The sequence below is a fragment of the Podarcis tiliguerta genome (genome assembly GCF_965153285.1).
Source record: "Podarcis tiliguerta genome assembly, chromosome: 1".
Lineage (NCBI taxonomy): Eukaryota > Metazoa > Chordata > Lepidosauria > Squamata > Lacertidae > Podarcis > Podarcis tiliguerta.
Window position 1 is genome coordinate 105,091,524 of NC_139534.1, and position 16,211 is coordinate 105,107,734.

Below are 16,211 nucleotides of genomic sequence, written 5' to 3' on the forward strand. Positions count from 1 at the left end.
TGGCCGAAGTATGTAGTCCGAGTCCGGATTCTTCCATGGGAATGACCAAATGCCAACAATAAAAGGGGGGCGGGGACCTTGGTATCCATCCTTCAATCACTTTTCTTGCCAGTGTCTTACCCGAGAGTAAGCTCCGTTGAGTTCAGTAGGGCTTACTTCTGAACAGACATGGTAATTACGTCTATGCCATAAAACAATAATTTCATGATGGAGAGACATCAAGGTTTGATCTCGCAAAACTGGAATGTACGCAATCTGGCGAGTTTATTCCCCCGGTTCTGCTTTCCCTTTTAAAATATTGTACACCTTCGAAGGGGAGATTGTGAGTTGAGGGAAAAGGCCGAGGCTTGTGCACTTATTAGACCTGATCAAGGCGGGCCCCGCTTCATTTATTTTACAAACGTCTTCGGAGGTTGAGAGTCAAGAGTAACGAAGGCAAGCGAACGGTGCCCTCTGGCGGACAAGCTGCGCCGGTGAAGTAGCTTCCAGGCGTCCTTGTTTATATATAGGAGCGATTTCCAAGAAAGTTTGTCCCTGAGCCGAAAAAAGTGTGGGTTGGGTACTTGGCGTGGTGTCCGCCTCCCAGTTATTTCCAGCTGCTAAACAGCATCTCGAAAGTTAAAGCTTACCTAATGTGACCTTTCCATCATATGAGAAATCGTTGTAGTTGCTACAGAAATAGCACACCTGTTGTACGGTTTTAGGAACTCTTAGGGTGGAAAAATGCCAGAAATTATTTCTTTAGAAAGAAATAAGCACAAGTGAGATGCATTTGTTTTAAAATATTTGTATGACGTTACTGTAAAATAATGTTCAAAGTGGTTTACAAAATGCAGCATAAACGAAAAACAAAAGAATGAAAAAAAATTAGTTTAAAAGAAAACAAAAAACACAACCCCACATCTTTAAAAACGGTCTAAAATCATATAAAACTAGAGTAAGCTGACAAACAGGAACCACCAATCACCCAATAAACCCTTGAAAAATAAAAATTGAGAAATGGCATCTCGTCCTTCTTTTCTCATGAGACAGCCAGTGTGGTGTAGTGGTTAGAGTGTCAGATTAGGACCTGGGAGACTTACTCAACCATGAAGCTCAGCCATTCAGTGATGCTCACAGGGTTGTGGAGATTAAATGAGGAGGGGAAAAACCAGCTTGTGCACCACCTTGAACTCCTTGGAGGAAAAAAAATGCAAATATAAATGCAAATAAAAAAGTAAATGATTTCCCCGTATGGGGACCTTCAGTGCACACTGACTCCAATGCGGGTTTCATTTGCCATTCTAACAGAAATGACCATAAGAGCACTCCACAACATGGCCAAATCACTATCCAGCAAGCAATAAGGTGAATGGAAAATTTTACTCGATTTGCTGTGCTTTTAGCAACAGTTTATGTGGTGATGGAACATTCATGTGACTGCTTTATGGCTAGCATATGAGTACCCATAGATTTCCAGAGGGTGGAATTATACAATGTGTTGAACCTCTGTGAGAAAGGTAGGTTAATTAAAAAGAGATGGAGCAGTCAGGGGGTCATAAATAATAATTCTGTTTATTCTTCATTTCGCAACATGAAGAACTTAGTAGTGCCTTAATTATTAACATGTTTCATCAACTTTGATGGACTAGAGCCCACTTTAACAGATGCACCCGATGAATGTGTTCAGCTTCCATGTGATAGAAGGCCCTTGGTTTGTTTCTGTTGCAACAAGCTAACAGCTGGAAATGTCTCCAATGAGAAGTGCTGGCTAGCCCTTGAAAGCTATACTTTGTGCTCAGGAAGCCTGGTCTCTCCAGAAGTCCCTTTTATGGCACATTCATGATGACTGGTGCTCACGATGCTATCAGGGTGGTCATACACAATCCTTTTTTCTATAGTTTGCGTCTGCCTTCTGTGAGGTTTTTTGGGGTGGTCGTTCACAGCGCTTCGTTTCCAGCCGATGCCTATTGCACGACTTTTGAAATCCTGTAACTTTTTATACCACAAGTGTTCTGGTTTGTTATTATTCAGTCTTTTTTCTGTCCTAGCCCCGCCTGACAGGGATGATGTGACAAGCATTACGGAAGCCTTTAAGAACAAAGTAAAGCAATGTCCATCCACCACGAACGCCCCTTTTTCTTGTGTCCATAACCCTGTTGGCGGAATACATAATACACGTGTACGTGTGTGTCTAGTTTCTCAGTTTCTAGGGAGAGGCGCTCGGCACTGGCTTCCAGGCTCCCCTGTCTTCGTTGTATTCGCAGTAGATCTCAGGGCAAAGCACTGAACCATTCTTGAGGATTGTTAACCGGAGAGCGATCCATTTCACCCAGGGACTTTCAGGCGTCGGGGCTTGCCAGGCGCTTCCGACATTAACAAGCGGGCAAAATATTGCGGCTCTCGGAGGCGCTTAGCTTGTTGTTTCGGGATGGCTGGGGAAAGTTGCTGGGGAAAGAGAGCCGGGGAGATGGAAGTAAAGGGCCCTCCCTCGCTCCCCGCCTGCTGTTGGACTACAACTCCCACCATCTTTAGCCAGTTTAGCCAAAGGCCAGGGATGACGGGAGTTGTAGTCCAACAACGTCCGGGGACCCTAGACGGTTGAACAGCACGGGAACTGTGGACGGACTACAAAAAAAAGAGAAAAAGGCTGCGGTCGCTTTAAGGGAAATCAGCGGTTGCTAAGGACGCGCGCGCGAGGGGGGGGGACTTTCTCCCGGAAGTGAGCGGCTCGGTCTGAAAGATGGACGACGACTTGGAGCTGGACGAGGAAGTCTGCAAGGGGGTAAGAAGTAGTAGAGCGGGAGGGCGCCCGACCCGAGTTGCCATGGCGACGGAGAGGCCTACTCGCTGTCCTAACGCCCGGCGCTGCCTTTTGCCCTGTCCCCCGATCTCCCGGAGGGGAGGACCGCCGGCCGAGGGCTTTGGTTGCCCAAGGCAATAGCCTTCCTGGTGGCCCCTTGCCTGTTTTATAGCGGGGGGCGGGGGGAAGGTATCTGCCGTGGCTCTCCAGGTGTTGATGGGCTGCAACCCCCAGAGTCGCTGGCCGTTGGTGGGAGCTGGAATCCAACAACTACCTCCTTCACTCCTATTGGCTTTCTTTTAGGAGCCGCCATATATCAGGCATAGGCAAACTCGGCCCTCCAGATGTCTTGGGACTACAACTCCCTTGACCCCTAGCTAAAAGGAACCATGGTCAGGAATGATGGGAATTGTAGTCCTAAAACATCTGGAGGACCGAGTTTGCCTATGCCTGCCATATATGAACTTCCCTAGAGACTAGCTGTGTAACCTGCTAGCCTTAGCTTGATCATCCTGGCTGTACATCTGCCTCCTTGACCACACATGTTGTGACTGAAGCTCCCCTTATGAATCATTCTTTGTCCTCCACATAGGTAGCAAAGATGGGCCGACGGGCTCACCAGGATTACGCCCCAGAGGAAAACCATCTTAGCCTGACCAGCTCTCCAGCTTTGCAGGTAGGTGTAACTGAATGGGTCAACACCGATTGTAACCTGGACTTAGTTTCACATCAAACATGCTGAAAGGCTTCATCTAGGGTAGAAGACTAGGCGCCAGGTTATTATAACCAGGATCTTAACCGTAAGTCAAACTTGCATAAGAGTAAGAACACAGGAAGAGCCCATAAGAAGAGATCAGACCAAAAACCAATCTAGCCCAGCCTCCTGTTTTCCTCAGTGGCCAACGAGATGTCTATGGGAAGCGTACTGAACAGCATTGATTATTTCTCCTCTTCTGCTTCCATTTTAGTAGATGATTAGAACAGTGACTTGGGGGGGGGGGGAGACTTTTGTAGGTAACATCCATTCAGCCGAAGTTTTCATTAAGGCAGGGATAGGGAACTTGCTACCCTCCAGATATTGAAATTCAGTGCCCATCATCCCTTAACATTGGCCATGCTGGCTGGGGCTAATGGGAATTGGAGTCCCACAACATCTGGAGGGCCACAAGTTACCCAACCCTGATTTAAGGAGTTCTCTTGCACTGAAAAAGTAAGGATTACTGTTCTCAATTGCCCTAACAGACATTTCTTTTCCATAGTTTTACTGTGTATTCATGGCTAAATACGGAATTATAGCACCCTATCTGAGAAGCAGAAGAGCTGAAATCTTTGGGATGTGCTAGGACCTCCTTGGAAAGTAGAAGAAAAATCAAAATCTGGCTTCTGACTGGTCTGTTTATTTGACAGCCAAACACTCCACCAGGAGCCCTTTATAGGAAAACCAGCTAACAACATTACTGGGTAACTGACTCATAGTGAATAGCCATACCTCTGCTGCAGATTAGACTTTGTAGTTGCTGACATTCTGGCCCCCAGTCTACTGCAGAACCTGGTCTGTTTTCTCTGTCTATATGTTCTCTGGTGGCTGTATCTCTCTTAACTAGTGCCTATATCTGAAGCATTGGTTGCCTTATGAAGTTGGGCAGTTAAGCTAAGCAAAGGATCATAGGATCATATCTGGTTTTGAGGAACAAAATTTAGCTGATGGGCTGGAAGAATGTGAATATGAGTAGTAGTAGTAGTAGTAATAATAATAATAATAATAATAATAATAATAATTAATTTATACCTTTATACCCTGTCTGGCTGAGTTTCCGCAGCCACTCTGGGCAGCTCCCAATTAAGTGTTAAAAACAACACAGCATTAAATATTAAAAACTTCCCGAAACAGGCCTGCCTTCATATGTCTTTTAAAAATAGGATAGCTGGTTATTTCCTTGACATCTGATGGGAGCGTGTTCCACAGGGCAGGCGCCACTATTGAGAAGGCCTTCTGTCTGCTTCCCTGTAACCTCACTTCTCGCAATGAGGGAATTGCCAGTTAGGAGCTAGGAGATCTGGAGAGGTTTTCAGGCTGTGAACACAAATAATTTCAAGTTTAAAATATTGTTCATTGCATCTAAATAAGGAATCCATGCAAATCAGTGCACCTATGTGAATTAATAAGACTTAACCTGAACCAACCTATACCTCTTGAAACAATCCTGTTTCATCATGCCAGTTGTTTGCTCTGTACTTCGTTTCCAATCTAACAGTTCCCCAAGACTTGAAAATTGACTTTACAAGCAAATGCTTTACCTTACCAGCACAGATCAGGCTGATTTGTATGGATGCTTTTTGAGTATTATCTTATAAGCACCAGTTGTTCTTTGTATTGGAAAACTATGAAAGCATTGAAACTATTTTCATTCAAAAGGTGTCATTTGAAAACCCATGTCGTCTAGGCAATATTTATGTGGTTTAAGCTATCAAAAGTTGCTCATCAGTATAGCATTAAAATTCTAAGCTTTTCCCAAATTCCCTCAGCAGCCAACCCAAAAGCTGCACAGGTGCACTGTTATATCAGAGCAGCTAAGCCAGTGGCAGCCAAAAGGACTGTAAGGTGATACCTTGGTCTGCCAAGCCCATTTGAGACGATTGCTTACTTACTTCCAGACAGTAAACCATGGTTTATTGTGACAGGAATGAACCACAACAATCTTTCTCTGGCATGACTTCAAGGAAGAGGTCAGAAGGTTTTGATTCTGGTTTTAACTGCAGTTTAGTGTTACATCTGAAAGCTGACCTATGGTTTAGCCCAGGGTTCGGCAACCGTTTTCAGCCGTGAGCCGGTCCACCATCCCTCAGACCATGTGGTGGGCCAGACTATATTTTTTTGGGGGAAAGGAACGAATTCCTATGTCCCACAAACAACCCAGAGATGCATCTTAAATAAAGCACACATTCTACTCATGTAAAAACACCAGGCAGCCCCACAAATAAAACAGAGATGCATTTTAAATAAAAGCACACATTCTACTCATGTAAAAACACGCTGATTCCTGGACCATCCGTGGGCCGGATTGAGAAGGCTATTGGGCTGCATCCGGCCCACAGGCCTTAGGCTGCCTACCCCTGGTTTAGCCTATCTATGGTGTTTTGAAACCAGACAGCTTCATAAACAAACCATAGTTTAGTTAAGTTAACAGTTAAGTTAACTAAGTTAACTGTTAAGTTAACAGTTTGTCAACTTTGGATGAAACAACAAGCTGGTTAATAAAAAACAGAAGTGAAAGCTTCTGATCTCCTTACAACCACACTGGAGGAGGGCAGTCATGAGTTCATGAGCCCAAAGTTCACTGAGGCTTGCTCTCATTAGAATAAAGCCACAATCTGTTATGATTCAAACCAGATCAATGGCAGAATCAGTTAAAAAAGTATTAGGTTGTACATAATTTCACACATATGTTATAGGGATGTGGGGGCAGCGCTGTGGTCTAAATCACTGAGCCTCTTGGGCTTGCTGATTGGAAGTTTGGCGTTTCAAATCTGCATGATGGGGTGAGCTCCTGTTGCTCTGTTCCAGCTTCTGCTAACCTAGCACTTTTAAAACATACCAGTGCAAGTAGATAAATAGGTATCGCTGCAGTGGGAAGGTAAATGGCATTTCCATGCACTTTGGCTTCCATCACAGTGTTCTGTTGCACCAGAAGCGGTTTAGTCATGCTGGCCACATGACCTGAAAAGCTGTCTGTGGACAAACACCAGCTCCTTGACCTGAAAGCGAGATGAGTGCCGCACCCCATAGTCACCTTTGACTGAACTTAACCATCCAGGGGTCCTTTGCCTTTTTTATTTTTTACACGTGTTATATGTTACATTTTAGATGCAGACTTTAGAATCTTAGGGTATACCTACGAAAGTCGTGTGTGAAACGGTCCTACTGTGTTATTCTGCCAAAGTTTTGCTTTTTGCGATGTATCATAGTGATGTAATGTTATTATTTGTACCTCAGACTTCCCATCATGGGAACTGTCCACTCCCTGCAGTGCTACAGTTTGGTGCAAACTTGCTACACACTATGATTGTGGACAACAAGCCACAATTGAGGAGCAGCGTGTTATGCAGTTGTGGTACACAAGACCCACACGTCAAGTCACATTATACATATATGGCAATCTACACTTGCTATGATATGACATTGCTGTTCTCTATCCAGACTATTGTAGTTCACACATGCAATGTGCTTAGCTCTTTGGGAATGACTTCACTTCTATATATCCTTTCATATCTACTCACTGGTTCTTGGACTGAAATATACTAATGTGTCCTATTCATAGTTGACCTTTGGCTGGTGGGAGAGATGTACCTTCCATCAGAAGAGGATCAGGATAGGTGAGCTTTGCCTGTTCCACTCAGGTTTGTGTAATGGATCAGCGTTTTTCCTCCTGAAACTACCCAATGGCCTGCAAATGTGTTGGGCTTCCAGCTGTTCCCTAGGAATATGGCCAAATTCTCCAACAGGAATCTGAAAAATGTAGTTGAACTCATGTTCCCTAATTAGGCCGGCTTATTTCGAATGAGCTCTGGCCTCATTCAGCCTGGAGCTCCCCAAGGCCTTCTCGTCAGCCCCTGGCACCCTGAATAGCTGCTTAGTTATTTTCAGCCTGCTGGGGTTATCTCCTTATCCTCAATAACATTTTTCATCATCCTCACTAAAATAACTCTCTTAAGCATCTTTTATTTCCCAGCCCTTTTCATTTTAGTTTTCGCTGTTAGTTTGCTTGAAGATTGCTGAGTGTTGAGCACAAAGCCATGGGAAAGACTTATATTAAAATTCTATTTCCACACATTTATTTCATTCTTTGAATAGTTTCCAACTTGAGCCCACTGAAGGAAGAAGGAGGGAACCATTGGCTGCACACTGTTACACCACACATCTCTTGCCTCCTAGGACACTGTGGCTATATGGGTCTACATATGCCCCCTGAGGGAGAGGCCTGGGATCATTGGATCCTGGCAGCATGATGTGTGGGAAAGATAAGATTGCAGCTTGCTGTCAGGAGTTGTGTAGTCAAATTAGCCTATAAGAAGGATATTCAAAGGATTTTAAATTGAACTCCACTGAGGTGTTTCAAGTTGCAAGAGACTCCAGATTTGTTTTCAGTGAACAAATGTGTTTCATGTACAAACATGGTTGAAAAGGCCTCCATCACACAGAGTGATCAGCAAAAGGGGTATATTCAGATTCCTATATAGTAATGGCTTCCACTGAAAAAAATTGACACGATTGGAAGATATAATAATTGACCCCATTCGGTTTCAGTGAGAGAATTTGTGGATGATACAAAATTGTTCAGTGTTATATAAAGGACACTGGACCTTTTCAAACTGAGTGAATGGGTGTAAACAAGTGTAAACTGATGCTTGTCAGGGCAAAAATATTAATCTCATATATATGTTCATGGGATCTGAACTAGCAGTTATTGATCAGAAACAATATCTTGCTGTCATAGTGGATAGCTTGATGAAAGTTGGCAAAGGAATTGAAAATAAAACTGCTGACATCATAATGCTGCTATACAAATATATGCTGTAAGTGCATCTGGAATACTGTGTACAGTTCTCACCTCAAAAAGAATATGGTAGAGCTGGAAAACATTTGGAAGAGGGCAATCAAATGATAAAGTGGTTGGAGCAGCTCCCCTATGTGGAAAGTTTGCAATGTTTGGTAATTTTGAGAAAAGTAAGTAAGAATTGGCATGATAGGCATTTATAAAATTATACATGGCATGTAGAAAGTGGATAGAGAAAAGTTTTTTTCTCTCTCTGTCATAATACTAGAATTCAGGGCTGAATGTTGGAAGATTCCTGAAAGATAATGAAGTAATTCTGCACACAGTGTGTAGTTAAACTATGGAATTTGCTCCCTCAGGAAGCAGGGATAGCCACCATCTTGAATAGTTTTCAAAGAGGGGTAGCGAAATTCATGGAGGATAAATCTGTTAACGGCTGCTGGCCATGCTGGAGGCTATGATCTGCCTCCACAGTTAGAGGCAGTAGGAGAGAGTGCTTTAGTACTTGGGTTCTACTTACAGGCATTTGGTTGGCCACTGAGAGAACAGGATATTGGACTAGATAGGCCATTGGCCTAATCCAACAGGCTTTTCTTATATTTTTAAGTTCTTATACTCCAGTCTTACAGTCTCTTCCATATATTGACCTTGCCTCTCCTGACTTTTTGTGTCAGGACATCTCTAGTTCATTTGGCTTCTTCCCCTTTATTTTCAAGAGCTCAAATCTCTGTCATTCCTAGAAAAAGCTACCTTTGATCCCACTTCTCCTTCCACCTATTGCTCTGTGTCTCTCTTTCCTTTACCCATTTTTCAAGCATGTAATTTATAACTCTTTGTGACTTATCCTCCCAGGTCTCTGCTTGATCTTATTTTTTGCTTGTTTCACTCTTTTGAAACTACTCCCACCAAATTACCTTAGACAAAGATCTAAGGGCTGTTTATTGACCTGCCTGGTGCCTTCAACCCTCCTTATACCATTTTCTTCAAATGGCTTTCCATTTTACAGTTTCAAAGTTCTGTACACTCCTCATTCCTCCACCTCTCTCACCACTCCATTATTATTTTCAGATCCTGGTCAAGTTTATTTAAAAGCAAATCCCACTGAATTCCATGGGAGTTATTTCCAATGTAAGTGTTCCATAAGACTGCAACTTTTGTTTCCCAGATTAAACCCGTTAGAATATTCTTACTACACTTGGAAAGCTTGCACTTGAGTGCATAATGCATAATTCTAGATTCCTAAAAATGTATTAAAACCCAGCATACAAAATTAGTGTGAAGACAAAAGAATCATTTTCAATGATCCCCTTAATGGCTTGGATCCAAAGAGCTTCTTAGGGCCATGCAAGGGGTTTCTGCTACCTAGTGGAATTCACTTTCTTCAAATATGACAAACTCCTTTTTAAACTTTCTTCATTGCTATGTGTAATGGTTCTAGGGGTTGCTCGTGCGTAAGCAGGTGCCTATCTCCCTGGCTGGGTGCAAACACCTGGCTGGGCGGCCAAAGTGAACCTTTTCTGTCCAGACAGCCACTCACCCGTGGCTGTCTCAATCGCTGGCAGAATCCGTCAGTGGGCGTTTCTTAAACTTCTTCCAGCAAAGAAGCTCTTTGACGCCTAGTCTTCTCCTACTCTCTCTGCGCGAAAGCCTTCTGCGCAGGGAGGACATGGGCAATGGAGGACCCCTACTCTCCCCGCTGGTCCCAGGCAAGGAGTCATGGGACCGCCTCGCCGCTTCCCCCGCCTGCCCCCCTTCTCCACTGGTGCTACGCTGATTCTCTTCCCCAGAAGATGGGCTGCTCCTCCCGATCCCTGGACGCTTTCTGGAATCCCTCTGGCTTTTGCGCTCACCCTCCAGTCCTGATGGCAGTTCCCTGACACTATGTGACATGGGGAGACAGCTATTCAGTCTAAAATTGGTTTTAGTTTGAATTCTGTACACTGCATAGATATATTTTTATGAGTTTGCCATATAGAAATGAAATATTATTAGTACTACTACTACTACTAATAATAATAGTTACAAATTCCCCCTTTCTTTTCTCTGCATGCATGTATACAAGACACATGCACACTGTCATTCATGCTCCTGACTTCTCTTGTCCCCTTTCTGCTGATGGCTACTACATCTGCCTTTCTACTCATGGGAACTCATTTCCTGCTGGCCTCTGATGGGAATTGGGGGGCACCCAAAAACTAATGGCCTGAACTGTTTGAGTGCATTGCATTCCCTTTGTCTCACAATATGAATAATATACAGGGGAATCCCCACTTACGCAGGGCTCTGTCCCTAGCTGCTGTGCATGTCACCGGGGCTCATGTGAGTGGGGATTCCCCTGTTCTGCCCCTGCCCCACCCCATTACACCCCCCTTTTCAGCACTGAAAACAGCGCACATGTCACCAGGAGCGCACATGCTGATTGCACACAAGTGGGGAGACATCTGTACTGGGGAACCACTGGCCCTCTGGATGTTGCTGAACTACAACTTCCATAATCCCTGGCCATTGGCCATGTTTGCTGGAGCTGATGAGTGTTGTTCCCCACACCTCAAGGAACACTTGGGAGGCAGTTTTCATGGTGAGCCATACGCTGTGTGAGGAATAGGATAGAATCTGGTGTGTGTGCTGCTGAAGGATTGCCTTAACTGTTGGGCTTTGGAAAGGGTTGTACTTATAGCCATCTGAGCTTACGATTTCCATTTTAGAAAGGATTGTTAGTACTCTTTTCAGGGAGATGGAGAAGCAGGATAGCTGTGTTCCCTGAGGATGGCTTGTACTGTGATGTACATATGTGCAATTTACTTATGGGCAGCGGACAAAGAATATTATTAGAAACCTCCATGTAAAAGGGTTTTTTTGTGTGTGTTTTTTACAATAAATAGGTTACAGTGCTTGCATATAAGACAAATGAATGTGATTCCATGAAAAGGTTCTGTGTATATTTTGGTGGTATATTTTGGTAGGGTGACAAACTATGTGTAGGCTCTTTTGTGTGTGTGTGCATGTACATCCATATGTGGTATGTTTTCCTGAAACATCCCAGTTTGAAATGCTCCTTTTTTGGCACTACGGCCTCTTGGTTTTGGCATCTTAAGAATCTGGAGGAATCATTTAAAGATCAGAAAACTCCATTCACTGCAGCCCCTGAAGGCTTCACATTTTGTGACACAGTCATTCCAGTCGACTGAGCTCTGTCGCTTGCGGATGAGCCCATATAAGGAAGCTGTTTCCTGCGTTCCAAGCTATCCGTTTGTCCCTCTGCCCTTCCGCGCCCCCTTTGCTGAAGAAAGCTGGTATTTGAAACTGCAGCTCTCGGCTCATTCCTTCTCCCTGTTTATTTTTGGAGAGTTACTATTTCTGCTCCTCTTAGGGAGCTATGTTGGGTCGTGCCCCCTTCTTCCAGCAGGCAACGGACCCCAATGACAAGTATTGTCTATTTCCCACAGTCACAAACATTACATCACGAAACAATTTCCCCCCTCACCTGTAGAAGATGCTGGGCCTTTCCACCAGAGTGAAGGTCGCAATGGCTTTTGAGAGACCCTCAGGATCTATTCTTTTCTCTTGCTACTTTCTGGAGGGATCTAGAATGTTCTCTCCCCACCCCCTTTAGCAATGAAAAAGCTGAAGTGACCTGAAGACTTTACACCTCTGCAAATGTTGTTAGAGTTCCTGATAGTCAGCTCAAACGTGTATTAACAACATGTGGTAATCCTTTCAGGAGTGCACCACTGTAGACTACAGCTGGGGGATCAGCTGTTAAGAAAATAAGAGTCCTGCTGGATCTGATCAATGGTCCATGTTGTTCAGCATCCTGATTCTAAGAATGGCTAGCCAGATGGAAAGTACAGACATACCTCATGTTAAGGACACTTAAGGTTACGTCTTTTCAGGTTGCCTCCTGCGGCGACCCGGAAGTACTGGAAAGGGTTACTTCCGGGTTTCGCTGCTTGCGCATGCGCACAAGCGCTAAATCATGCTTCACGCATGCACACAAGGTTTCACTCTTTTCAGGTTGCAAACGGGCCTCTGGAATGGATCCCGTTCGCAACCAGAGGTACCACTGTAAACCAGTAGGCCATGAACCTAGCAGTCCATCCCCTAGGATAGCTCAGATGGTAGGACATGAACAGGGCTTTTTTATATAGAAAAAGAGGTGCCAGAACCAAAGTTTTTTTTAGGGGAAGGACATCGTAACACTGCAGAGGTGCTGGAATGCACAAAAGAGGTGCCAGAACTCAGTTCTGATGAGTTCCGGCTGGAAAAAAGCCCCAAGTATAAGACTCTTAATCTCAGGGTTTGAGCCCCACATTGGGCAAAAGATTCATTCATTGCAGAAGGTTGGACTAGATTACCCTCATAGTCCCTTCCAGCTCTATAATTCTGATTCTTTTATCATATGTTTTGAATATTTAAGTACCACAAATTCCACTTCCTTTTGCCAGGCTGAACTATTGCCAGCTAATTTTATTATGTGATCCCAAATTCTAGGATTTGGAGCGGGGGAATCTAACCATTGTCTCCACGCTATTCATAACTTTATAAAACTCTGTCACATGATTTTCCCCATAGTAGACTTTTCCACTATGCTTTAAAACCTTTCCTAATAGGAAAAACGATTCAATGACTTACCACTATGGTTGCACTTTTTTATACTTTTCCCAGTGTTATGGCATCCTTTTTGAGATGTGGCAACTGGAATTGGTTGGGCTGAGGCCAGGTAGAATGGATTGTATCTGTTTAGATTGCACAAGGGCAATGTAATTTTGAATGCTCCTCTACATATATATTTTTTAAAAAACTTCAAATAGAAAATGAGAACAGTCTGGCTAGAACATGTGCTAGTTTTCTAATCGTGGGGGAATGTGGAAGAACCTTCAAAACTGGAATCCTCCATCTCTGGTGGTACATTTCATTCTCTCACCTTGTACATATTTCAGATGGAAGAGAGAGAGAGAGAGGTTTGCTTTAGGTCACCTGGTGAGATTTACACCAGGGATGGATTGGTTTCTTAGTCACTGCCCTACACTAGCTCTTTTCAGGTTATGAGGTGGGCTTGCCAAACAGGTGTTGAAGGTTTTTGAACAAGTAGAACAATTTCTCAGTGAGGAAGAGACTAGGATATTATGCAAGTCCTCAAGAGAGTTTACTGTATATATAGGTTTTCTGTGATATGCCATATCAGAATTTGGAATGAGAAATTTGTTTTATAAACATTGGTGTAAATGTGTCTGCTGTGGATTTGGCAAGGGTTGTTTCATTCTTCAAAGCCTAATCCGAAGGGAAATCCCACTTCCACAGATTTAAGCCGTTATGTTTGCCTTTATTGTATAAATGTTTGCATTATTTGCTTAAATTATTATTATTATTTTGAGTTTATTTGACTGTTGATTTTGTTATGATTGTAAAGCCATCCTGGAGGTTCCATTCATAGGACAGAAGGGCAGGATGTGAATTATTACTATATAATAAAATAATAACCTAGGTTTTCTTTCCTGTTTCTCCCTCATATTGCTTGCTGCCTACTGTAAGCATTCACCAGCTAAACCAGAAAAAATGCGGCAAAAAGTATGGTATGGCTCAGTTGGCGTCAGCGCTTCCAAGTGAGTGCAGTTTTGTTTAATTCAACAATGATTCAAAGTGTGCTGTTGTGGTCTCTGGGGCAGTTTCCTAGATGAGCAGCTATCTTCCTGGTTGTTGCTCCTTAGGTCTTTACACCCTGCTAGATGCATTTCCTTAGGCTGTTAAATTCCATTTCCTCTCACATCCGTGACTGCAGAGGAGATGCCCTTCATACTTGCCCCAGCCCGTTTTTCTTCTGGTTAGTGCAACAAAGCTGGCAGAGATGAATTCATGAGCATCTTCAGCAGCTTTGGCATGCCAAAAGGAATAAAATAATTTTTTTTGTCAATTTTATTATTTATTTTATCACTCTTCCTTTTCAAAGACTGCCCAAACTTAATGCTTAAGTTTGAGTATGCTAATGCTAATTTTATTTCTTACTAGATGAATAGTTGGTTAGTTTTCTGTTAACCCCCCCCCTCCACATACCAAGTTTTAAAGAAACTATGAAGTGCATATAACTCAGGTTATATGCTCCCCCCCCACGATTAACACCAATATTTGTTTTGTTTTGTTTAATCTTGTGCCCTGCTGTGCTATATTTATTGTAATGATTTGTATGTTTTAAACAATATATATAATTGTTTTTTTTAATTGTGGTTTTTTCTACATTTTTAGCTATTCCTGTTTCTATGTATAGTATGACTGCCTTGAGTCCCATCAGGGTGAAAGGCAGGGTATAAATAAACATGTAATACTAATATCCTGAAATTCAGCTCGAGAGCAAAAAAAGGTTACATAGGTGTGTTAATACGTTTTGCCTGTAGCCCCATTCGATCAGAGAGTGCAAGAAGGGTGGGTGAGGAGGACTGAAACTATTGATTAGGGCAAATTCTTGCACAGAACAAGAGGAGCAATTCAAAGCATGTATGAACAGCAAAGCGAACAAGAAATTGTGCTCTAGTTGCCCTCTATGTAGTTCACCCACTCTTCTCAGAATACAGTTAGCTGAAGTCCTAATATATATTCTTTCTGCGGCAAACACAATCTCCAACCAGCAGAGGGCACTCCAATTCTGTTCTGAAAGCTGATGGCCACAGAGGCGCTTCATGACATCATTACCTTTTGATAAACAGACTTACAGTAAATGGCCCGTTATGTTAGCTCATGCATTATATTTATAAGACACAAGGGGAAAAGAGCATGTGCTTGCTGAAGAGATCATCAGGCGCCTGACAAAGAGTACTCACGTTAAGAAATTTCAATGGAATGAAGGGAGGACGGCGGTGAGAGACTCACCATGACATCTTTCTAAAAACACAGTAGTTTCTAGAGATCTCCTTTATGGAGTCTGTAGTATCTCTTCCTTTCTCTGATCTTGTTTAAAACAAAAACAACAAAAAACCCCAACCGATATTAAGCATAAATTCCTAATTTCTGTTTGTTTCCATACATGAAACATATTATGTTGTCTTTGTCTTAAAGTATAAATATATTGGTGGGAGCTATCAATACAACCACTATCTTGCTGTAGTCTTAATTATGTCTCTCCTAGGAGAGATAGTGGCTAGGTCTCTATATTGCTGTATTATAGCTGGGGAATTGGGACCAGAGGAGTACAAGAGCATCATTAAGGGCGTTTCATGAAGTCCCTGCCTGCACCCGTCAGTCTTCTCAAGGCACCCTAAACAGCTGAGCCTAAATAAAGGACATATTTTACTTCATTGTGAACACTTAAAATAATATGCAAACTACTGTTTCTAAGCAGAGCTAATGTAGAGTAGTGCCTAGCAGTCTGAGCTGCAGTTGGAAAATCTGCAGTAAGTTGAAGTATTGCCTCTTATCATAAACTCACCCAGATAAGCCACTTCCCATCAGCAAAATTGGGATACTAATATTTACCAACTTACATATGTGCAATAATGATTACAGCAACATAATGTATGCGAAGCACTTTGAATAAAGTGCTATTATTGTTGTTACTGCTGTTGCAATTGAATTTTTATACAAAATCACACTGATGCAGAATTCTAAATGATTCGTCCAGACAAGCAGTATCGGAAAGAGTGAAAAAGAATTTCACAGGGATATTATATGATATATTTTTCAGCACAGAAAGCACAGTGAACAAGAAAGGAGGAGGGTGGGATTGACAACTAGCATGAATAATTAGATTGACAACGCAATCCTCTGCTTGTCTACTGACACATGCAAGTAGATATAGGATAGAAGCCTAATTACCTCATTTGGGGGCCTGAAACTTGCCTGTACTAAACTGCATACTAAAGATGTTGTTGTTATCCTGCTTTCTT

General features: G+C 42.8%; 2 protein-coding genes and 1 long non-coding RNA gene across 3 annotated transcripts in view; 1 reads left to right on the forward strand and 2 right to left on the reverse strand.

The window, feature by feature from the left end:
- The window catches only part of LOC310681474, a 360,526-nt gene that overhangs the window by 145,032 nt on the left and 199,283 nt on the right, over nt 1–16,211 (reverse strand). The gene's annotated exons all lie outside the window — the stretch shown is intronic.
- IFT43 (intraflagellar transport 43) overlaps nt 2,610–16,211 on the forward strand; it is a 44,479-nt gene continuing 30,877 nt past the window's right edge. Inside the window, exons 1-3 of the mRNA XM_083448851.1 lie at nt 2,610–2,771; nt 3,379–3,458; nt 13,870–13,940. Coding sequence (XP_083304977.1) covers nt 2,723–2,771; nt 3,379–3,458; nt 13,870–13,940 — 200 coding nt within the window. The 5' untranslated portion in view covers nt 2,610–2,722. The remainder of the gene's footprint in view (nt 2,772–3,378; nt 3,459–13,869; nt 13,941–16,211) is intronic.
- Nucleotides 4,831–16,211, reverse strand: part of LOC310681316 (uncharacterized protein) — a 61,416-nt gene continuing 50,035 nt past the window's right edge. Inside the window, exon 6 of the mRNA XM_083449005.1 lies at nt 4,831–4,856. Coding sequence (XP_083305131.1) covers nt 4,852–4,856 — 5 coding nt within the window. The 3' untranslated portion in view covers nt 4,831–4,851. The remainder of the gene's footprint in view (nt 4,857–16,211) is intronic.